At 40.1% G+C, this 16,487-nt stretch overlaps 1 protein-coding gene across 12 annotated transcripts in view; it reads left to right on the top strand.

The window, feature by feature from the left end:
- Nucleotides 1-52: 52 nt before the first annotated feature.
- ZKSCAN5 (zinc finger with KRAB and SCAN domains 5) overlaps nt 53-16,487 on the top strand; it is a 32,923-nt gene continuing 16,488 nt past the window's right edge. For 2 of the 12 annotated variants that reach the window (XM_077140670.1, XM_077140671.1), the window contains exons 1-2: nt 554-1,870; nt 14,702-14,840. In XM_077140670.1, coding sequence (XP_076996785.1) covers nt 1,457-1,870; nt 14,702-14,840 — 553 coding nt within the window. In that variant the 5' untranslated portion in view covers nt 554-1,456. Of the gene's footprint in view, nt 158-301; nt 508-552; nt 1,871-14,701; nt 14,841-16,487 lie in introns of those variants that run through there. The other 10 variants (XM_077140666.1, XM_077140669.1, XM_077140663.1 and 7 more) reach the window with 10 other exon arrangements.

Raw genomic sequence — 16,487 nt, forward strand, 5'->3', positions numbered from 1 at the left:
GAGCAAGGCGGCAAAGAGACCCGCTACACTATTGGCTGACAGGCTGGGCCCGCGCGGGGTTTCCTGGGAGATGTAGTTCCGGAGCCAGGCGGCGCCCGCGACTCGCTGCTCTGATGTTGGAGATTTCGGCTGCTCCCACCGACTGCGGGGTAAAGAGGTGGGCGTGTTTGGAGGGAGCGTGAAGGGATTGGTAAGGGCTGGGGTGAAGAACCTAGGGGTTCAAAGCTAAACATAGGTGACGGTCCCGGGATTCGCAAAAAAGTAGGGACTTAGCTTCGAAGAGCGTCTTCCTAAATTCCAGCGCAGGGGAGGAGCGAGTGGCGGGACCAATCAGACGCGAGTATCTGTTGCCTTAGCAACCACTCCGACCCTTGAGGGCCCCAACCAAGAAGGAGAAAGGAACTCGGGCTGTTTAAAAGGCATTTTGGAGGAGGGTGGCTTAGTTCTTTCCAACTCCAGTGATGCTGTAGCTGCGGCTTTGGCTGACCGAGGAACGACACCGTTACGGCAGGTAGACGCGGGACCCAGGGCCACACCCCCTCCTCGCCGATTGGACCGCGCCCCCTTCCGGGGCGGGGCCGGGGCCTCCGCCTGCTGTGAGGCGAAGACCTCCGGGATTCCTAGAGAGGACTCGGACGTGGGAATTATGGCACAACCCAGTTAGGCAGGCTTGGACTTGCTTACTTCCGGCGAGGAAGTGTTGGCGAGTGTTGGCTTCGGTTTTCTCTCCGTTTGTAAGAAGAAACCCATCTTCCCAGCCTCGGCTATGGGGCGCATGATCTTCCAGGAGAGCTACCCGGGACCGGGGCCTTGAGGGGGAGAGGGGCGGGGGCATTGTGTCTGGGCGGGGGTCCTGTCCCTAACCTTGACCCGGCCAGTCTCGGGGTATTGGTCAAGGGCGATTCCAAGCAATCTAGGTCCAAATCTGTACCCATTACCCTGCTCCTCTTCGGGACCAATGAAGTATCCCATTGGTCTGACAGGCCCTTGTGGCTTGAAATACAGGTCCAGTTTTGACCATTGCAAGGTTTCTAGTCCCTATTCTGACTTAAGTTTGCCTTGCGGTAGAGAAAAGGAACAGCTGCGTCTGAACTAGTTAGTAAGTCTTGCCCTATTATTTGTATGAAGTGTAAACGTTCTTCATCTCTAAAATTGTGTTTGGCCCGATGTCAGATGTTTATAGCTCTCCTTTACGTTTTGTAAATGTCGACAGTATCCTCTATTAGTAATCATTTTGTGGGTGCAGTGATGACTGCCTTGTAGCCCGTGTTTTTAAGTAAACTATACTGTTGAGTGGTCATCGATAGTGTATAGATGACTCTTGTCATCTCGCTTTGCTAAAAATGTTTTCCATTATATCAGTAGGTTGTACATAATCAAAGGTGTCCATAAGATCTTAAAGAGCTGAAAAGAATTTGGTCAGAGCTACCCTGGAGAGACTTCCCTCTGAGTTGGAATGATAATGACAGACTCCCAGGAAGTTATAGACTTAGATCCTCCAGCTCAGACTTCGCAGGAGCAGGAAGACCTCCTCATAGTGAAGGTGGAAGAAGAAGACTGCACCTGGATGCAGGAGTATAATCCATCAACATTTGAGACTTTTTACCAGCGCTTCAAGCATTTCCAGTACCATGAGGCGTCAGGACCCCGGGAGGCCCTCAGCCAACTCCGTGTGCTCTGCTGTGAGTGGCTGAGACCCGAGCTGCACACCAAGGAGCAGATTCTGGAGCTGTTGGTGCTGGAGCAGTTCCTGACCATCCTGCCTGAAGAGTTTCAGACCTGGGTGAGAGAACATCACCCAGAAAGCGGGGAAGAGGCTGTGGCTGTGGTTGAAAACATCCAGAGAGAGCTGGAGGAACGCGGACAGCAGGTGAGTCGAAGACACATGAGCAGTGAGGAAACAGGAAGGAGAGTTAAGGTGCTGGTGGGCAGGGATGAGATCCTTAGCCTTGTGGGTGCTTCATTCATATTCCTTTGTTCTCCTGGTACACTGTGGAGATTTCTTGCCACTCCAGCAAAGGAAGCACTATCCAGTGTGTCAACTTGGAGAAGACACTCTGCAATTTTATTTATTATTATTTATTTGGATGACCTGATACAAAATTCAAAAGGTACCTAAGAGTGTAAAGTAAATTTGCCTCCCACCCTTAATCCCCCAACTGCCTACTTCTCCTCACCAGAAGCAACCACTCTTTTTTTCCCTGCTTTTTTAATTCTTTTTAAAATTCTTTTTATTTATTAATTTAAAAAATTAACAAACAAAAATATTAACATATCATTCCATTCTATATATACAGTCAGCAATTCTCAATATCATCACATAGTTGCATATTCATAATTTCTTAGTACATTTGCATCGATTTAGAAAAAGAAATAAAAAGACAACAGAAAAAGAAATAAAGTGATAACAGAAAAAAAAAAGATTATACATACCATACCCCTCACTCCTCGCTTTCATCTATCACTAGCATTTCAAACTAAATTTATTTTAACATTTGTTCCCCCTATTATTTATTTTTATTCCATATGTTCTACTCGTCTGTTGATATGGTAGATAAAAGGAGCATCAGACACAAGGTTTTCACAATCACACAGTTACATTGTAAATGCTATGTCATTATACAGTCATCATCAAGAAACATGGCTACTGGAACACAGCTCCACATTTTCAGGCAGTTCCCTCCAGCCTCTCCATTACATCTTGGATAACAGGGTGATATCTACTTAATGTGTAAGAATAACCTCCAGGATAACCTCTCACTCTGTTTGGAATCTCTCAGCCATTGACACTTTGTCTCATTTCACTCTTCCCCCTTTTGGGCAAGAAGGTTCTCTCAATCCCTTGATGTTAATTCTCAGCTCATTCTAGGGTTTTTCTCAGTCCCTTGATGCTGAGTCTCAGCTCATTCCAGGATCTCTGTCCCACATTGCCAGGAAGGTCCACACCCCTGGGAGTCATGTCCCATGCAGAAGCAACCACTCTTATGTTAATACTTTTGTATCCTTATATAACGGTACACTATATTCAGTAAATACAAGCTTATGTCTGTGACAGGCTTAGAAGCACACACAAATGTTTTTATCCCACCAGATGCTTTTTTCTTACACTATATCTTGATTTGTCCCACATCAATGCAAATAGAGGTGCCTCACTCTTTGAAACTGTTATATTCCATTTATGGATGTACCATATTCTTTAACTTTTATAGGAGAACTTTTAGATTGTTCCTTTAAATTGTTCCTAAATTTTTACCACAACAAACTTGGCTGCCATGAATATCCTTTATATATGTCATTAATTGTAGAATGAGTTATTAGAAGTCCGATTGCTGGCTAAGAACCACATGCATTTGTAATTTCAACAGCTGTTGACAGGTTGCCCTCTCTGGAGGTTGGACCCATTTACATTCTCAACAGCAAGGTAGTAAGAGGGTTTTTTATTTGTTGCATTTGCCCTCTGCCTTATAACACATTTTGGTATCAAACTTTTTGATTGTTGCCATTCTGAAAGATTAAATATTCCATTTCTGTCTAATTTTAATTTAATTTAAGCATGCGTGAGTTTGATCACAGTATATTGGCTTATATTTATTTTTAATTTTTTTATGGTACAATATAACATAAATACAAAGCAAAGAAAGAAAAAAGCAATAGTTTCAAAGCACTCTTCAATAAATAATTACAGGACAGATTCCAGAGTTTGTCATGGGCTGCCATTCCATCAAGGAGTGTCTTTTTTTTTTTAATCATCACTATGTACTTTTTTTTTCTCTTTTGTGAAAAATAACACACATATAAAAAAGCAATGCATTTCAAAGCACAGCACAACAATTAGTTGTAGAACAGATTTCAGAGTTTGGTATGGGTTGCAATTCCACAATTTTAGGTTTTTACTTCTAACTGCTCTAAGATACTGGAGGCTAAAAGAAGTATCAATATAATGATTCAACAACATACTCACTTGTTAAACCCTACTTTCTCTGCACAGTACATATTTTTAAGAGCTATTTGTATTATCCTTTTTTTGTGTGAATTATGTTTATATTCTTTACCTATTAGAAAAAAATAAGCCCTATGTCTGTCATATGAGTTACAAATATTACTTTTCCAATTTGTTGCTTGTCTTTGCTTATGGAGATTGTTGTTTTGCAATTTTTTGTGTGTGCATTCAGTTTAGATCTTTTATGTTAGGGCTCTGGGTTTTATACCATACTTAGAAAGTACTTCTCTAGTATAATATTACAGAAATTTTTTTCATAGTTTCTTCTCTAATTTCTTTACACTTTTAAGCAGTTGGTCCATCTGGAATTTATTTTGGTGTTAGACGTTTGGTGTGCTTACAACTTTTTTTTTTTTTTTGTAAATGTCTACCCAGTTGCCCCAGCAGCTTCTATAGTATGTACTTGTGTCTATTTCTGTTCCGTTTTGTCCATCTTATTATGTTTATATATCGGTGTATTAATTATTTGAGCTCTGTCAGATGTTTTGGTATCTCTCCCTCTACCCCTCCAATTATGTTTCCAGCATTTTCTCATAAGAACATTAGAATTACTTATTTAGTTTCTCCTGCCCCCAAAATTCTGTTGGTATTTTTGTTGACATTGCATTGTCATATGTTAATTTAAGAGGCTCAATATCTTTATGTTGTTGCATCTTCTTATTACTGTATACCTTTCCATTTGTCTTTTTTGTGGTGTCCCTCTGAAGCATTTTGACTTTTATGCGTAGAGATCTTGCATATTTTGTTATTTTTATTCCTAAGCTTTTAAACTTTTTCTGTAGTTATTGTTGCTATCTTAAGTGGGGTCTTTCCTTCCATTATTCCCTTTTTTGTTTTTATATTTGAAGGCTATTTTATGAATATTTAATTTCTACGCAGCCCCGCTAGTGAATTATCCCATGGTTTAGAATAGTCTTTCAGTTGATTTTCCTGGCCATTTGAAGTTTTTCGTATGTAGCTTTTTCAGCTCTTGGGAATAGATCCTAAGTTTTTCCAGCTTTGTAGAGTACTTTCCGAGCCGTGGTTGAGGATGGCAGCATGATACCCACTTACTGTGTGTGTGTGACCACAGGCAAGTCAGGTTTTCTCTCCAGCCTCAGTTCCTCTCCTATAAAATAGAATTTATGCATACTTCATAGGATTGGTAGAAGATACCGAATGAGATAATATTGTTCAAATAGGACTGCTTTCAGATGGGAGTAACAGGGAGTCCCCACTCCCCTCTTCAGAGTCTGAGGTCTGATGCAGCTCTTCCGAAGTCAGGAGGGAACCAGGTTCCTTCTGGGGTTCTGTTTCGCCCTCCTTAGCTTTTTTTGCATGGTTAGGCACCGGGAATTGAACCCAGGTCTTCGGCATGGCAGGCGAGAATTCTGCCACTGAGCCACCTTTGCACCTCGGCATTTCACTCCAGGGAGCCAGTTAGTGGGTGCTAAGTAAATTAACCCATGGTATTCATCACATGCATAGGCCACTGTGAGCCTCTGACCAGTGGAAGGATCTTTGGGCTTCTTTCCCAAGTTCTTTTCCTCCTTTTTCATATACTTCCTGCAGATTTATACAAAATCGTGTAACAGGACTTTCCGAGGCCTTAGGTTAAGGTTCCCAATAACCTTATCTTGTTTCAACTTTCAAAATTCAAAATGGCTTTGGTTTAATCCAAGCAGTGTACCTGAGGCCCAGCTGTATTTTAGTGAATGGTTTGGGGAGCCTGATGTGTTCTTATGCTCATTGTTTTTCTTTTCCTCTGACTCTGTTTCTGTTTAGCTGCTTCATCAGTTTACTAATCAAAAATTCTGTCAAAGCCTTAATGAGGTTTTGAATTCTATCACCAGTGATATTTGTGTACCACTCCAGTGTTTGTCATTAGAGATTTCACGGTATCTTTTCCATCGTTTCATGTTTCAGCCTATCTGCAACTTTATAATGAATATGGCTTCTTGTTGACAGCAAGAAACAAACACCTTATTAAATAGATTCCAGCTATAAACATAATCAACTCCGTGGTTATAGAGATACATGTGAAAGTGGGTTAATACCTTGTGTCTGATGCCCTGTTTTCCAGGGTATGGACAAATGAGTTAAAAAATAAGGACAGAACAGAAGGGTATAAAGGGTTAAAAAAAACAACTGGGTAGATTGCAATACTAGTGGTCAAGAGGGAGGGGTAGGGGATATGGGATGTATGGGCTTTTTCTTTTGTCTTTTTATTTCTTTTTCTGGAGTGATGCACCTGTTCTAAAAATGACCATGACGGTGAATACACAACTATGTGATGAAAAAAAAGAAATGCATTGTGAAAAGTTTGGTAAAATGGATGGTAGTGATGAGCGCACAACACTGTGAATGTAATTGCTAAAATGGGAACTTCTATGTTTTATATATGCTCCACAATAAAATTTTAATATACAAAACAAAAAAGTAGGTTAATGGAGGAACTAAAGTTAATTGAATTACTCTGCAGAAGTTTCATGTTTCCATGTACTGTTTTAATTTTTTTTAATAAAATGGATTCTGAAGCTTAAAATATTAAAAGGAGAAAAACTTCTGAAAGTCTTTTTCAAAGCCTTTCTTATACGCATTGATAGCTGGGCTTTCTGCCTTCTTCCTGCTAGCCTCACGCTCTCCTAAACCTCAATTTTTTTTATAGCAAAGAAACAAAAATCATGAGATTCTAGGACTACTAGAATTCGAAGCTGGTTAGAGAATTTTCCAAATTCTTTAGAACCCCATTGCATTGCCATGTAAGGCAGTAGTCTCTCATTCCTGCTCTTTGAGTGAAGGATACTTCAATATTCCAGACCAACGTCAGGCTCTTATACTGGTCTAGATCACTCTCTGATGCAAGTAGAACACAGAGGAGGCTGCTTCTAACTCTGAAGCTGTATGGTCAGGGTCTCCTGAAGACCTGGTTCTCCTAAAGACGGGAATGTTTGAACCTTTGAGTCACTTCCATCAGGGCAGAATTGTAGTGATAACCAGTTATTATTATTACTATTTTATTTATTTATTTTTTTTGCATGGGCAGGCACCAGGAATCGAACCCAGGTCTCCGGCATGGCAGGTGAGAACTCTGCCACTGAGCCACCGTGGCCTGCCCCAGTTAATTATTTTATTTATTTATTTATTTATTTTCAGGCTTAAGGGTGTACTCTTTATTTATTTTTTTATTAATTAAAGAAAAAAAAGAAATTAACACAACATTTAGAAATCATTCCATTCTACATATGCAATCAGTAATTCTTAACATCATCACATAGATGCATGATCATCATTTCTTAGTACATTTGCATGGATTTAGGAAAAGAACTAGCAAAACAACAGAAAAAGATATAGAATGTTAATATAGAGAAAAAGAATAAAAATAATAATAGTAAAAAAAAACAAACAAAAAAACAAACCAACACACAGACAAAAAAAAAAAACCTATAGCTCAGATGCAGCTTCATTCAGTGTTTTAACATGATTACTTTACAATTAGGTATTATTGTGCTGTCCATTTTTGAGTTTTTCTATCTGGTCCTGTTGCACAGTCTGTATCCCTTCAGCTCCAATTACCCATTATCTTACCCTGTTTCTAACTCCTGCTGGACTCTGTTACCAATGACATATTCCAAGTTTATTCTCGGATGTCGGTTCACATTAGTGGGACCATACAGTATTTGTCCTTTAGTTTTTGGCTAGACTCACTCAGCATAATGTTCTCTAGGTTCATCCATGTTATTACATGCTTCATAAGTTTATTCTGTCTTAAAGCTGCATAATATTGTATCGTATGTATATACCACAGTTTGTTTAGCCACTCGTCTGTTGATGGACATTTTGGCTGTTTCCATCTCTTTGCAATTGCAAATAATGCTGCTATAAACATTGGTGTGCAAATGTCCGTTTGTGTCTTTGCCCTTAAGTCCTTTGAGTAGATACCTAGCAATGGTATTGCTGGGTCATATGGCAATTCTATATTCAGCTTTTTGAGGAACCGCCAAACTGCCTTCCACAGTGGTTGCACCCCCCCCCCCATTTGACATTCCCACCAACAGTGGATAAGTGTGCCTCTTTCTCCGCATCCTCTCCAGCACTTGTCATTTTCTGTTTTATTGATAATGGCCATTCTGGTGGGTGTGAGATGATATCTCATTGTGGTTTTGATTTGCATTTCTCTAATGGCCAGGGACATTGTGCATCTCTTCTTGTGCCTTTTGGCCATTTGTATTTCCTCTTCTGAGAGGTGTGTGTTCAAGTCTTTTTCCCATTTTGTAATTGGGTTGGCTGTCTTTTTGTTGTTGAGTTGGACAATCTCTTTATAAATTCTGGATACTAGACCTTTATCTGATATGTCATTTCCAAATATTGTCTCCCATTGTGTAGGTTGTCTTTCTACTTTCTTGATGAAGTTCTTTGATGCACAAAAGTGTTTAATTTTGAGGAGCTCCCATTTATTTATTTCCTTCTTCAGTGCTCTTGCTTTAGGTTTAAGGTCCATAAAACTGCCTCCAATCGTAAGTTTCATAAGATATCTCCCTACATTTTCCTCTAACTGTTTTATGGTCTTAGACCTAATGTTTAGATCTTTGATCCATTTTGAGTTAACTTTTGTATAGGGTGTGAGATATGGGTCTTCTTTCATTCTTTTGCATATGAATATCCAGTTTTCTAGGCACCATTTATTGAAGAGACTGTTCTGTCCCAGGTGAGTTGGCTTGACTGCCTTATCAAAGATCAAATGTCCATAGATGAGAGGGTCTATATCTGAGCACTCTATTTGATTCCATTGGTCGATATATCTGTCTTTATGCCAATACCATGCTGTTTTGACCACTGTGGCTTCATAATATGCCTTAAAGTCAGGCAGCGTGAGACCTCCAGCTTCGTTTTTTTTCCTCAAGATGTTTTTAGCAATTCGGGGCACCCTGCCCTTCCAGATAAATTTGGTTATTGGTTTTTCTATTTCTGAAAAATAAGTTGTTGGGATTTTGATTGGTATTGCATTGAATCTGTAAATCAGTTTAGGTAGGATTGACATCTTAACTATATTTAGTCTTCCAATCCATGAACACGGTATGCCGTTCCATCTATTTAGGTCTTCTGTGATTTCTTTTAACAGTTTTTTGTAGTTTTCTTTATATAGGTTTTTTTTGTCTCTTTAGTTAAATTTATTCCTAGGTATTTTATTCTTTTAGTTGCTATTGTAAATGCGATTCGTTTCTTGATTTCCCCTTCAGCTTGTTCATTACTAGTGTATAGAAATGCTATAGATTTTTGAATGTTGATCTTGTAACCTGCTACTTTGCTGTACTCATTTATTAGCTCTAGTAGTTTTGTTGTGGATTTTTCTGGGTTTTCGACGTATAGTATCATATCGTCTGCAAACAGTGATAGTTTTACTTCTTCCTTTCCAATTTTGATGCCTTGTATTTCTTTTTCTTGTCTAATTGCTCTGGCTAGAACCTCCAACACGATATTGAATAATAGTGGTGATAATGGACATCCTTGTCTTGTTCCTGATCTTAGGGGGAAAGTTTTCAATTTTTCCCCATTGAGGATGATATTAGCTGTGGGTTTTTCATATATTCCCTCTATCATTTTAAGGAAGTTCCCTTGTGTTCCTATCTTTTGAAGTGTTTTCAACAGGAAAGGATGTTGAATCTTGTCAAATGCCTTCTCTGCATCAATTGAGATGATCATGTGATTTTTCTGCTTTGATTTGTTGATATGGTGTATTACATTAATTGATTTTCTTATGTTGAACCATCCTTGCATACCTGGGATGAATCCTACTTGGTCATGATGTATAATTCTTTTAATGTGTTGTTGGATACGATTTGCTAGAATTTTATTGAGGATTTTTGCATCTATATTCATTAGAGAGATTGGTCTGTAGTTTTCTTTTTTTGTAATATCTTTGCCTGGTTTTGGTATGAGGGTGATGTTGGCTTCATAGAATGAATTAGATAGCTTTCCCTCCACTTCGATTTTTTTGAAGAGTTTGAGGAGAGTTGGTACTAATTCTTTCTGGAATGTTTGATAGAATTCACATGTGAAGCTGTCTGGTCCTGGACTTTTCTTTTTAGGAAGCTTTTGAATGACTGATTCAATTTCTTTACTTGTGATTGGTTTGTTGAGGTCATCTATTTCTTCTTGAGTCAAAGTTGGTTGTTCATGTCCTTCCAGGAACCCGTCCATTTCATCTAAATTGTTGTATTTATTAGCGTAAAGTTGTTCATAGTATCCTGTTATTACCTCCTTTATTTCTGTGAGGTCAGTAGTTATGTCTCCTCTTCCATTTCTGATCTTATTTATTTGCATCCTCTCTCTTCTTCTTTTTGTCAGTCTTGCTAAGGGCCCTTCAATCTTATTGATTTTCTCATAGAACCAACTTCTGGTCTTATTGATTTTCTCTATTGTTTTCATGTTTTCAATTTCATTTATTTCTGCTCTAATCTTTGTTATTTCGTTCTTTTTGCTTGCTTTGGGATTAGTTTGCTGTTCTTTCTCCAGTTCTTCCAAGTGGACAGTTAATTCCTGCATTTTTGCCTTTTCTTCTTTTCTGATATAGGCATTTAGGGCAATAAATTTCCCTCTTAGCACTGCCTTTGCTGCGTCCCATAAGTTTTCATATGTTGTGTTTTCATTTTCATTCGCCTCGAGGTATTTACTAATTTCTCTTGCAATTTCTTCTTTGACCCACTCGTTGTTAAAGAGTGTGTTGTTGAACCTCCACGTATTTGTGAATTTTCTGGCACTCGGCCTATTATTGATTTCCAACTTCATTCCTTTATGATCTGAGAAAGTATTGTGTATGATTTCAGTCTTTTTAAATTTGTTAAGACTTGCTTTGTGACCCAGCATATGGTCTGTCTTTGAGAATGATCCATGAGCACTTGAGAAAAAGGTGTATCCTGCTGTTGTGGGATGTAATGTCCTATAAATGTCTGTCAAGTCTAGCTCATTTATAGTAATATTCAGATTCTCTATTTCTTTATTGATCCTCTGTCTAGATGTTCTGTCCATTGATGAGAGTGGTGAATTGAAGTCTCCAACTATTATGGTATATATGTCGATTTCCCTTTTCAGTGTTTGCAGTGTATTCCTCACGTGTTTAGGGGCATTCCAGTTCGGTGGATAAATATTTATGATTGTTATGTCTTCTTGTTTAATTGTTCCTTTTATTAGTAGATAGTGTCCTTCTTTGTCTCTTTTAACTGTTTTACATTTGAAGTCTAATTTGTGGATATTAGTATAGCTACTCCTGCTCTTTGCTGGTTGTTATTTGCATGAAATATCTTTTCCCAACCTTTCACTTTCAACCTATGTTTATCTTTGGGTCTAAGATGTGTTTCCTGTAGACAGCGTATAGAAGGATCCTGTTTCTTAATCCATTCTGCCAGTCTATGTCTTTTGATTGGGGAATTCAGTCCATTAACATTTAGTGTTATTACTGTTTGGGTAGTGCTTTCCTCTATCATTTTGCCTTTTGTATTATGTGCATCTTATCTGATTTTCCTTCTTTCTACACTCTTCTCCATACTTCTCTCTTCTGTCTTTTCGTATCTGACTCTAATGCTCCCTTTAGTATTTCTTGCAGAGCTGGTTTCTTGGTCACAAATTCTCTCAGTGACTTTTTGTGTGAGAATGTTTTAATTTCTCCCTCATTTTTGAAGGACAATTTTGCTGGATATAGAAGTCTTGGTTGGCAGTTTTTCTCTTTTAGTAATTTAAATATGTCATCCCACTGTCTTGTAGCTTCCATGGTTTCTGCTGAGAAATCTACACATAGTCTTATTGGGTTTCCCTTGTATGTGATGGATTGTTTTTCTCTTGCTGCTTTCAAGATCCTCTCTTTCTCTTTGACCTCTGACATTCTAACTAGTAAGTGTCTTGGAGAACGCCTATTTGGGTCTATTCTCTTTGGGGTACGCTGCACTTCTTGGATCTGTAATTTTAGGTCTTTCATAAGAGTTGGGAAATTTTCAGTGATAATTTCTTCTATTAGTTTTTCTCTTCCCTTTCCCTTCTCTTCTCCTTCTGGGACACCCACAACGCGTATATTTATGCGCTTCATATTGTCCTTCAGTTCCCTGATCCCCTGTTCAAATTTTTCCATTCTTTTCCCTATAGTTTCTGTTTCTTTTTGGAATTCAGATGTTCCATCCTCCAAATCACTAATTCTATCTTCTGTCTCTTGAAATCTATCATTGTAGGTATCCATTGTTTTTTCCGTCTTTTCTACTTTGTCCTTTACTTCCATGAGTTCTGTGATTTGTTTTTTCAGTTTTTCTATTTCTTCTTTTTGTTCAGCCCATGTCTTCTTCATGTCCTCCCTCAATTTATCGATTTCGTTTTTGAAGAGGTTTTCCATTTCTGTTTGTATATTCAGCATTAGTTGTCTCAGCTCCTGTATCTCATTTGAACTATTGGTTTGCTCCTTTGACTGGGCCATATTTTCAATTTTCTGAGCGTGATCCGTTATCTTCTGCTGGCGTCTGGGCATTTAGTCAGATTTCCCTGGGTGTTGGACCCAACAAGTTGAAAGATTTTTCTGTGAAATCTCTGGGTTCTGTTTTTCTTATCCTGCCCAGTAGGTGGCGCTCGTGGCACTCATTTGTCTGTGGGTCCCACCAGTAAAAGGTGCTGTGGGTCCTTTAACTTTGGAGAACTCTTGCCATGGGGGAGGTTCGCCAGCCGAAGCGGCTTGGAAGAGTGCCAATCCGAATCTCCCAGCCGGTCCGGGGATCTGAATGCGGGGAGGGTCGCCGGCCCCTGCAGCCTGGGAGAGCGCCCGTCCGAGTCTCCTTGGCGACCCGGGGTGCCAAGCGTGGCGGGAGGGCGCCAGCCACCGCGGCCCGGGGGAGTGTACCGTTCCCAGCCAGACCGGGAAGCCACGTGTTTGAAGGGGACCCCGGTCACCGTTTTCCGTGGCCTGGGATCTCCGATCCAATTCTCCCAGCTGGTCCGGGGGGCTGTGCTTGGGGGGGGGGGGGGCGCCAGCCGCCGCGGCTTGAGGGGACCGCCTGTCCAATCTCCCAGCTGGCCCGGGAAGGAGGGAAGGAGGGACTCCGGCCACCTGCCGCCCCGGCCCGGGGAAGCCCGTGCCGCTCGGTGATCTCACTGGAGCGGGTTCTCCCAGCCAGTCAGCCGTTCCAGAATGGGGTACGCTGTCTTCTTGATATCTGTCGTGGCTCCGGGAGCTGTTCTGTATCGTTTCTACTCCCCTAGTAGCTGTTCTGGAGGAGGAACTAAGACCCGCGCGTCTTACTAAGTTGCCATCTTCTCCAGAAGTCCCCAGTTAATTATTTTTTAACCTTAATTTGGGACACTAACGGACAAACTTTTCCGTACCGTTTTACAGAAATAAATTTTCCAAAGCTTAGTTTAAAATGAGAGATTTTTTAACTGAGGATTTCTAGCACTTATTACTCATTTACTTACCTCGTTGTGAAATGCAGCCCCTCTTTGCAGAGGGCGCAGAGAAAGATCATTTCCTGGTGGGAGTCAGGGATTTCAGGCACATATAGAGGGTTTTCCCAAGTGCCTCCCACAGCTCGCTTTGCTTGCTTTTCTCCCTGGCTGCCTTCTGGTACCCCTTACATTTTTCCTTAGCTTTATCTCCGAGCAGCTCTTACCTGTTCCACGTCTTTTCTCAAGTCTTATCTTTTATCCCCCCTGGGTTTCTTTCTTCTGATCTCAGTGGGCTTCAAGGGCTTTTTTGCTGCTTTGGTGCCCAGGTGTCCTTTGTCATACTTGGAATCATCTTAACCCTTTTTCTGAGTGCTCCCACAAGGACACAGACACACACAAATGTTCATACAGAGTGTTATGTGCCAAAACTATTTTGCAGCTGCCTCTTAATGTAACTCCTATTCCACATTTTTACCAATGCTGGGAGGGATAAAATTTAAACATAAGGTGGGAGTAGGGGGGGTCCTGGCAGCTCTTTCTTAATGCAGATTCTCATTACCTGCCAGTTGCCACTAAGCCTAGTACCTTCCAGAATAGGCAGACTATAGAGAATGGCTGTGGCAGAGCAATTGTGTGTACCCTAGAGTTGAGCAACAGCTAAGAACAGAAAGATGGAGGCTGGTGGAACTCTAGGTGTGGACTAACTTCACTCTCAGTGTTGGTATGTTCTACTTGTACCTGGTCCACTAGGGAACCAGGTGGGACTTTGTCAGTCCTATAACTTTTTGTCCAATCTTATTTCTCACCTCTCTTCCCCCTTCACTAAATGTTGCTCACATTGACCTTAAAGTCCCTTAATTGCACCAAACTTTTCCTGCCTGAGTGTCTTTGCTCCTGTCCTCTTTGCCCAGAACTCTGCTTGCTACTTTTCTCCTAACTGGCTTCCTGTCATCATTTAGGCATTTATTTAAGTGACGCTTCCACAGAAAAGCTTTCTCTAACCACCCAATCTAAAGCTGGTTGTGCGTGTGGTTCAGTCTCACAGCCCCACCTTCTCCTTTCTAACATATAACACTGTTTGTATTTATGTATTTATTTGTATATTGATGTGTCTAATGAAAGTCTTCACTAACTAGACATAACCACGTTTATTAACCTCCTGCATAATCAGCATCTAGCTCGTTGTAGATGCACATTAAATATCTGACAAAGGAATGAATGAAAGAAGAATGTCAAATCTACTAAATTCATTCATAGCCTCCTCTGTGTAACCTGTGATTGGTTTGTTGTGGTTGTGGTTGTTAGATTGTGGCGTGTCCTGATGTGCTCCCTCAGAAGATGGTGCCACCTGGAACTGTGCAGGAGTTCTTCAGTGACCAACTCCTCCCTACGGACACCCAGCCTGACCAAGAGCCACAGAAACCTCGTCTTCTGGAGGAGAATGGTGAGAACCCGTGGTTCTGTGAAACAGTGTGGCTCGAGAGCCAGGGCCATGGCCATGTGGGAAGAGGTGCCTGCAGAAGAGCCTTTAGGCTGGGGCAGCTTCTCTGCAGCTGGGAAGGGCTGGGGACCTGGAGCTGAGGTTGCGGTGTTAAAAGAGAAGTCAGCTTATAGGGTGGCTGAGAACTGTGCTGTAGCTGTTCTTCAAAAGCAATAATGCAGATTATGACAGCTCTGGATACAGGGGCTATTAACAGATCTACAAAATGTCACACTTGTTTTGCAACATTCTTTCATTTCTACCGCATAGATTATCTTGTCTTAATGCTTATGTAAAAAAAAAAAAGCTGTCCAATCCCTAGTTGCATTCATTTCTAGCTCATCCGCCATTCCCCGTGAAATCTTATTTGAAGCAGTGCTTCCCAGTGACCTTGACAATATTTATTCTCTCTCTTTTCTAGTTTTTAAAATTTTATGAACCAGAATTAAGTACCTCAAGGAAGAAAACAACTGATGATCATACTTATTATGATATATGTCCACAGGTCCACAATCTCTAATCAGAAACCCTTGGTATCAGATATATTTTAAAATCCAGAATTTTTCAGATTTGGTAAAGAATTTTTTAGATTTAGTAAAGTAATATAAAACTATGATCAATCCCTTTATATTTCTCCTGTGAAATGAAGGCATGTTTACAGTAGTGGGTTAAATAAAAGTTTAAATAACTTCTCATCAGGTCAGGTCACCTTTTACTATAAAATTAGTTCAGTGCCAAATTTAACGACAACAAAAAAGTTTTGGTTATTTAGAGCTTTTCAGAATTGTGGGTAAGGGATTGAAGGCTTGTATTGCCTTTCTTTTGCCCCATACTTTCTTCTAGACTCCTTTTAGTGGTCAGGGCTTTCCTTTGACATGCCCCATCGCCCTAACCTTTTTCAGTTTTCCTTTCATGATAGTAAAAATGATAGCAGCAACCACTGTTACTGATACACTGCTCAGTGTGTGTCAGGAGCTGCTCTAGGTGTTTTACCTATATAAACTCATTTAACCTTTGGTGTCTCAGGAAAAATAGTCCTGACCATTTACCATCTGTGTCCAAATCATCATTCTTATTTTTTGTATTTTTGTTATTTTATGAATAATTTACAGAAGTAAGAATCAAAATATAGTGAAAAACAACCTTTTTTAGACATTGTTATAACAAATAATCTCTTTGTGTCAAGCACATTTTGGGGCACAAACACCATAAAAGATGAAGGAATACTGTCTCACGTCCAGGATATTGTCACAAAAAATTGCATAATGAAGCCCTTCCAGTTGAATGACTCACTGAATGAGAGAATGCCATATTTTCATTTTGAAATTAAAAATACCTTATTCATCGATTCTTGAGTTTGAGAAAATTCATCTGGGATATTATCATTTGAAGACTCTTCTTCTAAGGTTTCACTTATACTTTCAGTTTCACCATTATCATTAGGGAGAGTGCTGCTGTCTGTCTCTCTGCATTCATCTCCTGATTTGTCTAATAGTGAAATGTCTTCCTCTGCAAATTTTCTTCTCTTTGCCCATGTGGGCGGGCAATGAAGAATCCTCAGCTGTGTTTAATGGAAGCTAAAAGCAGCTGTCAGCAGTCTTCCTTTATACC

Source organism: Tamandua tetradactyla, chromosome 23 (genome assembly GCF_023851605.1).
Source record: "Tamandua tetradactyla isolate mTamTet1 chromosome 23, mTamTet1.pri, whole genome shotgun sequence".
In the NCBI taxonomy this organism is placed as follows: Eukaryota; Metazoa; Chordata; class Mammalia; order Pilosa; family Myrmecophagidae; genus Tamandua; species Tamandua tetradactyla.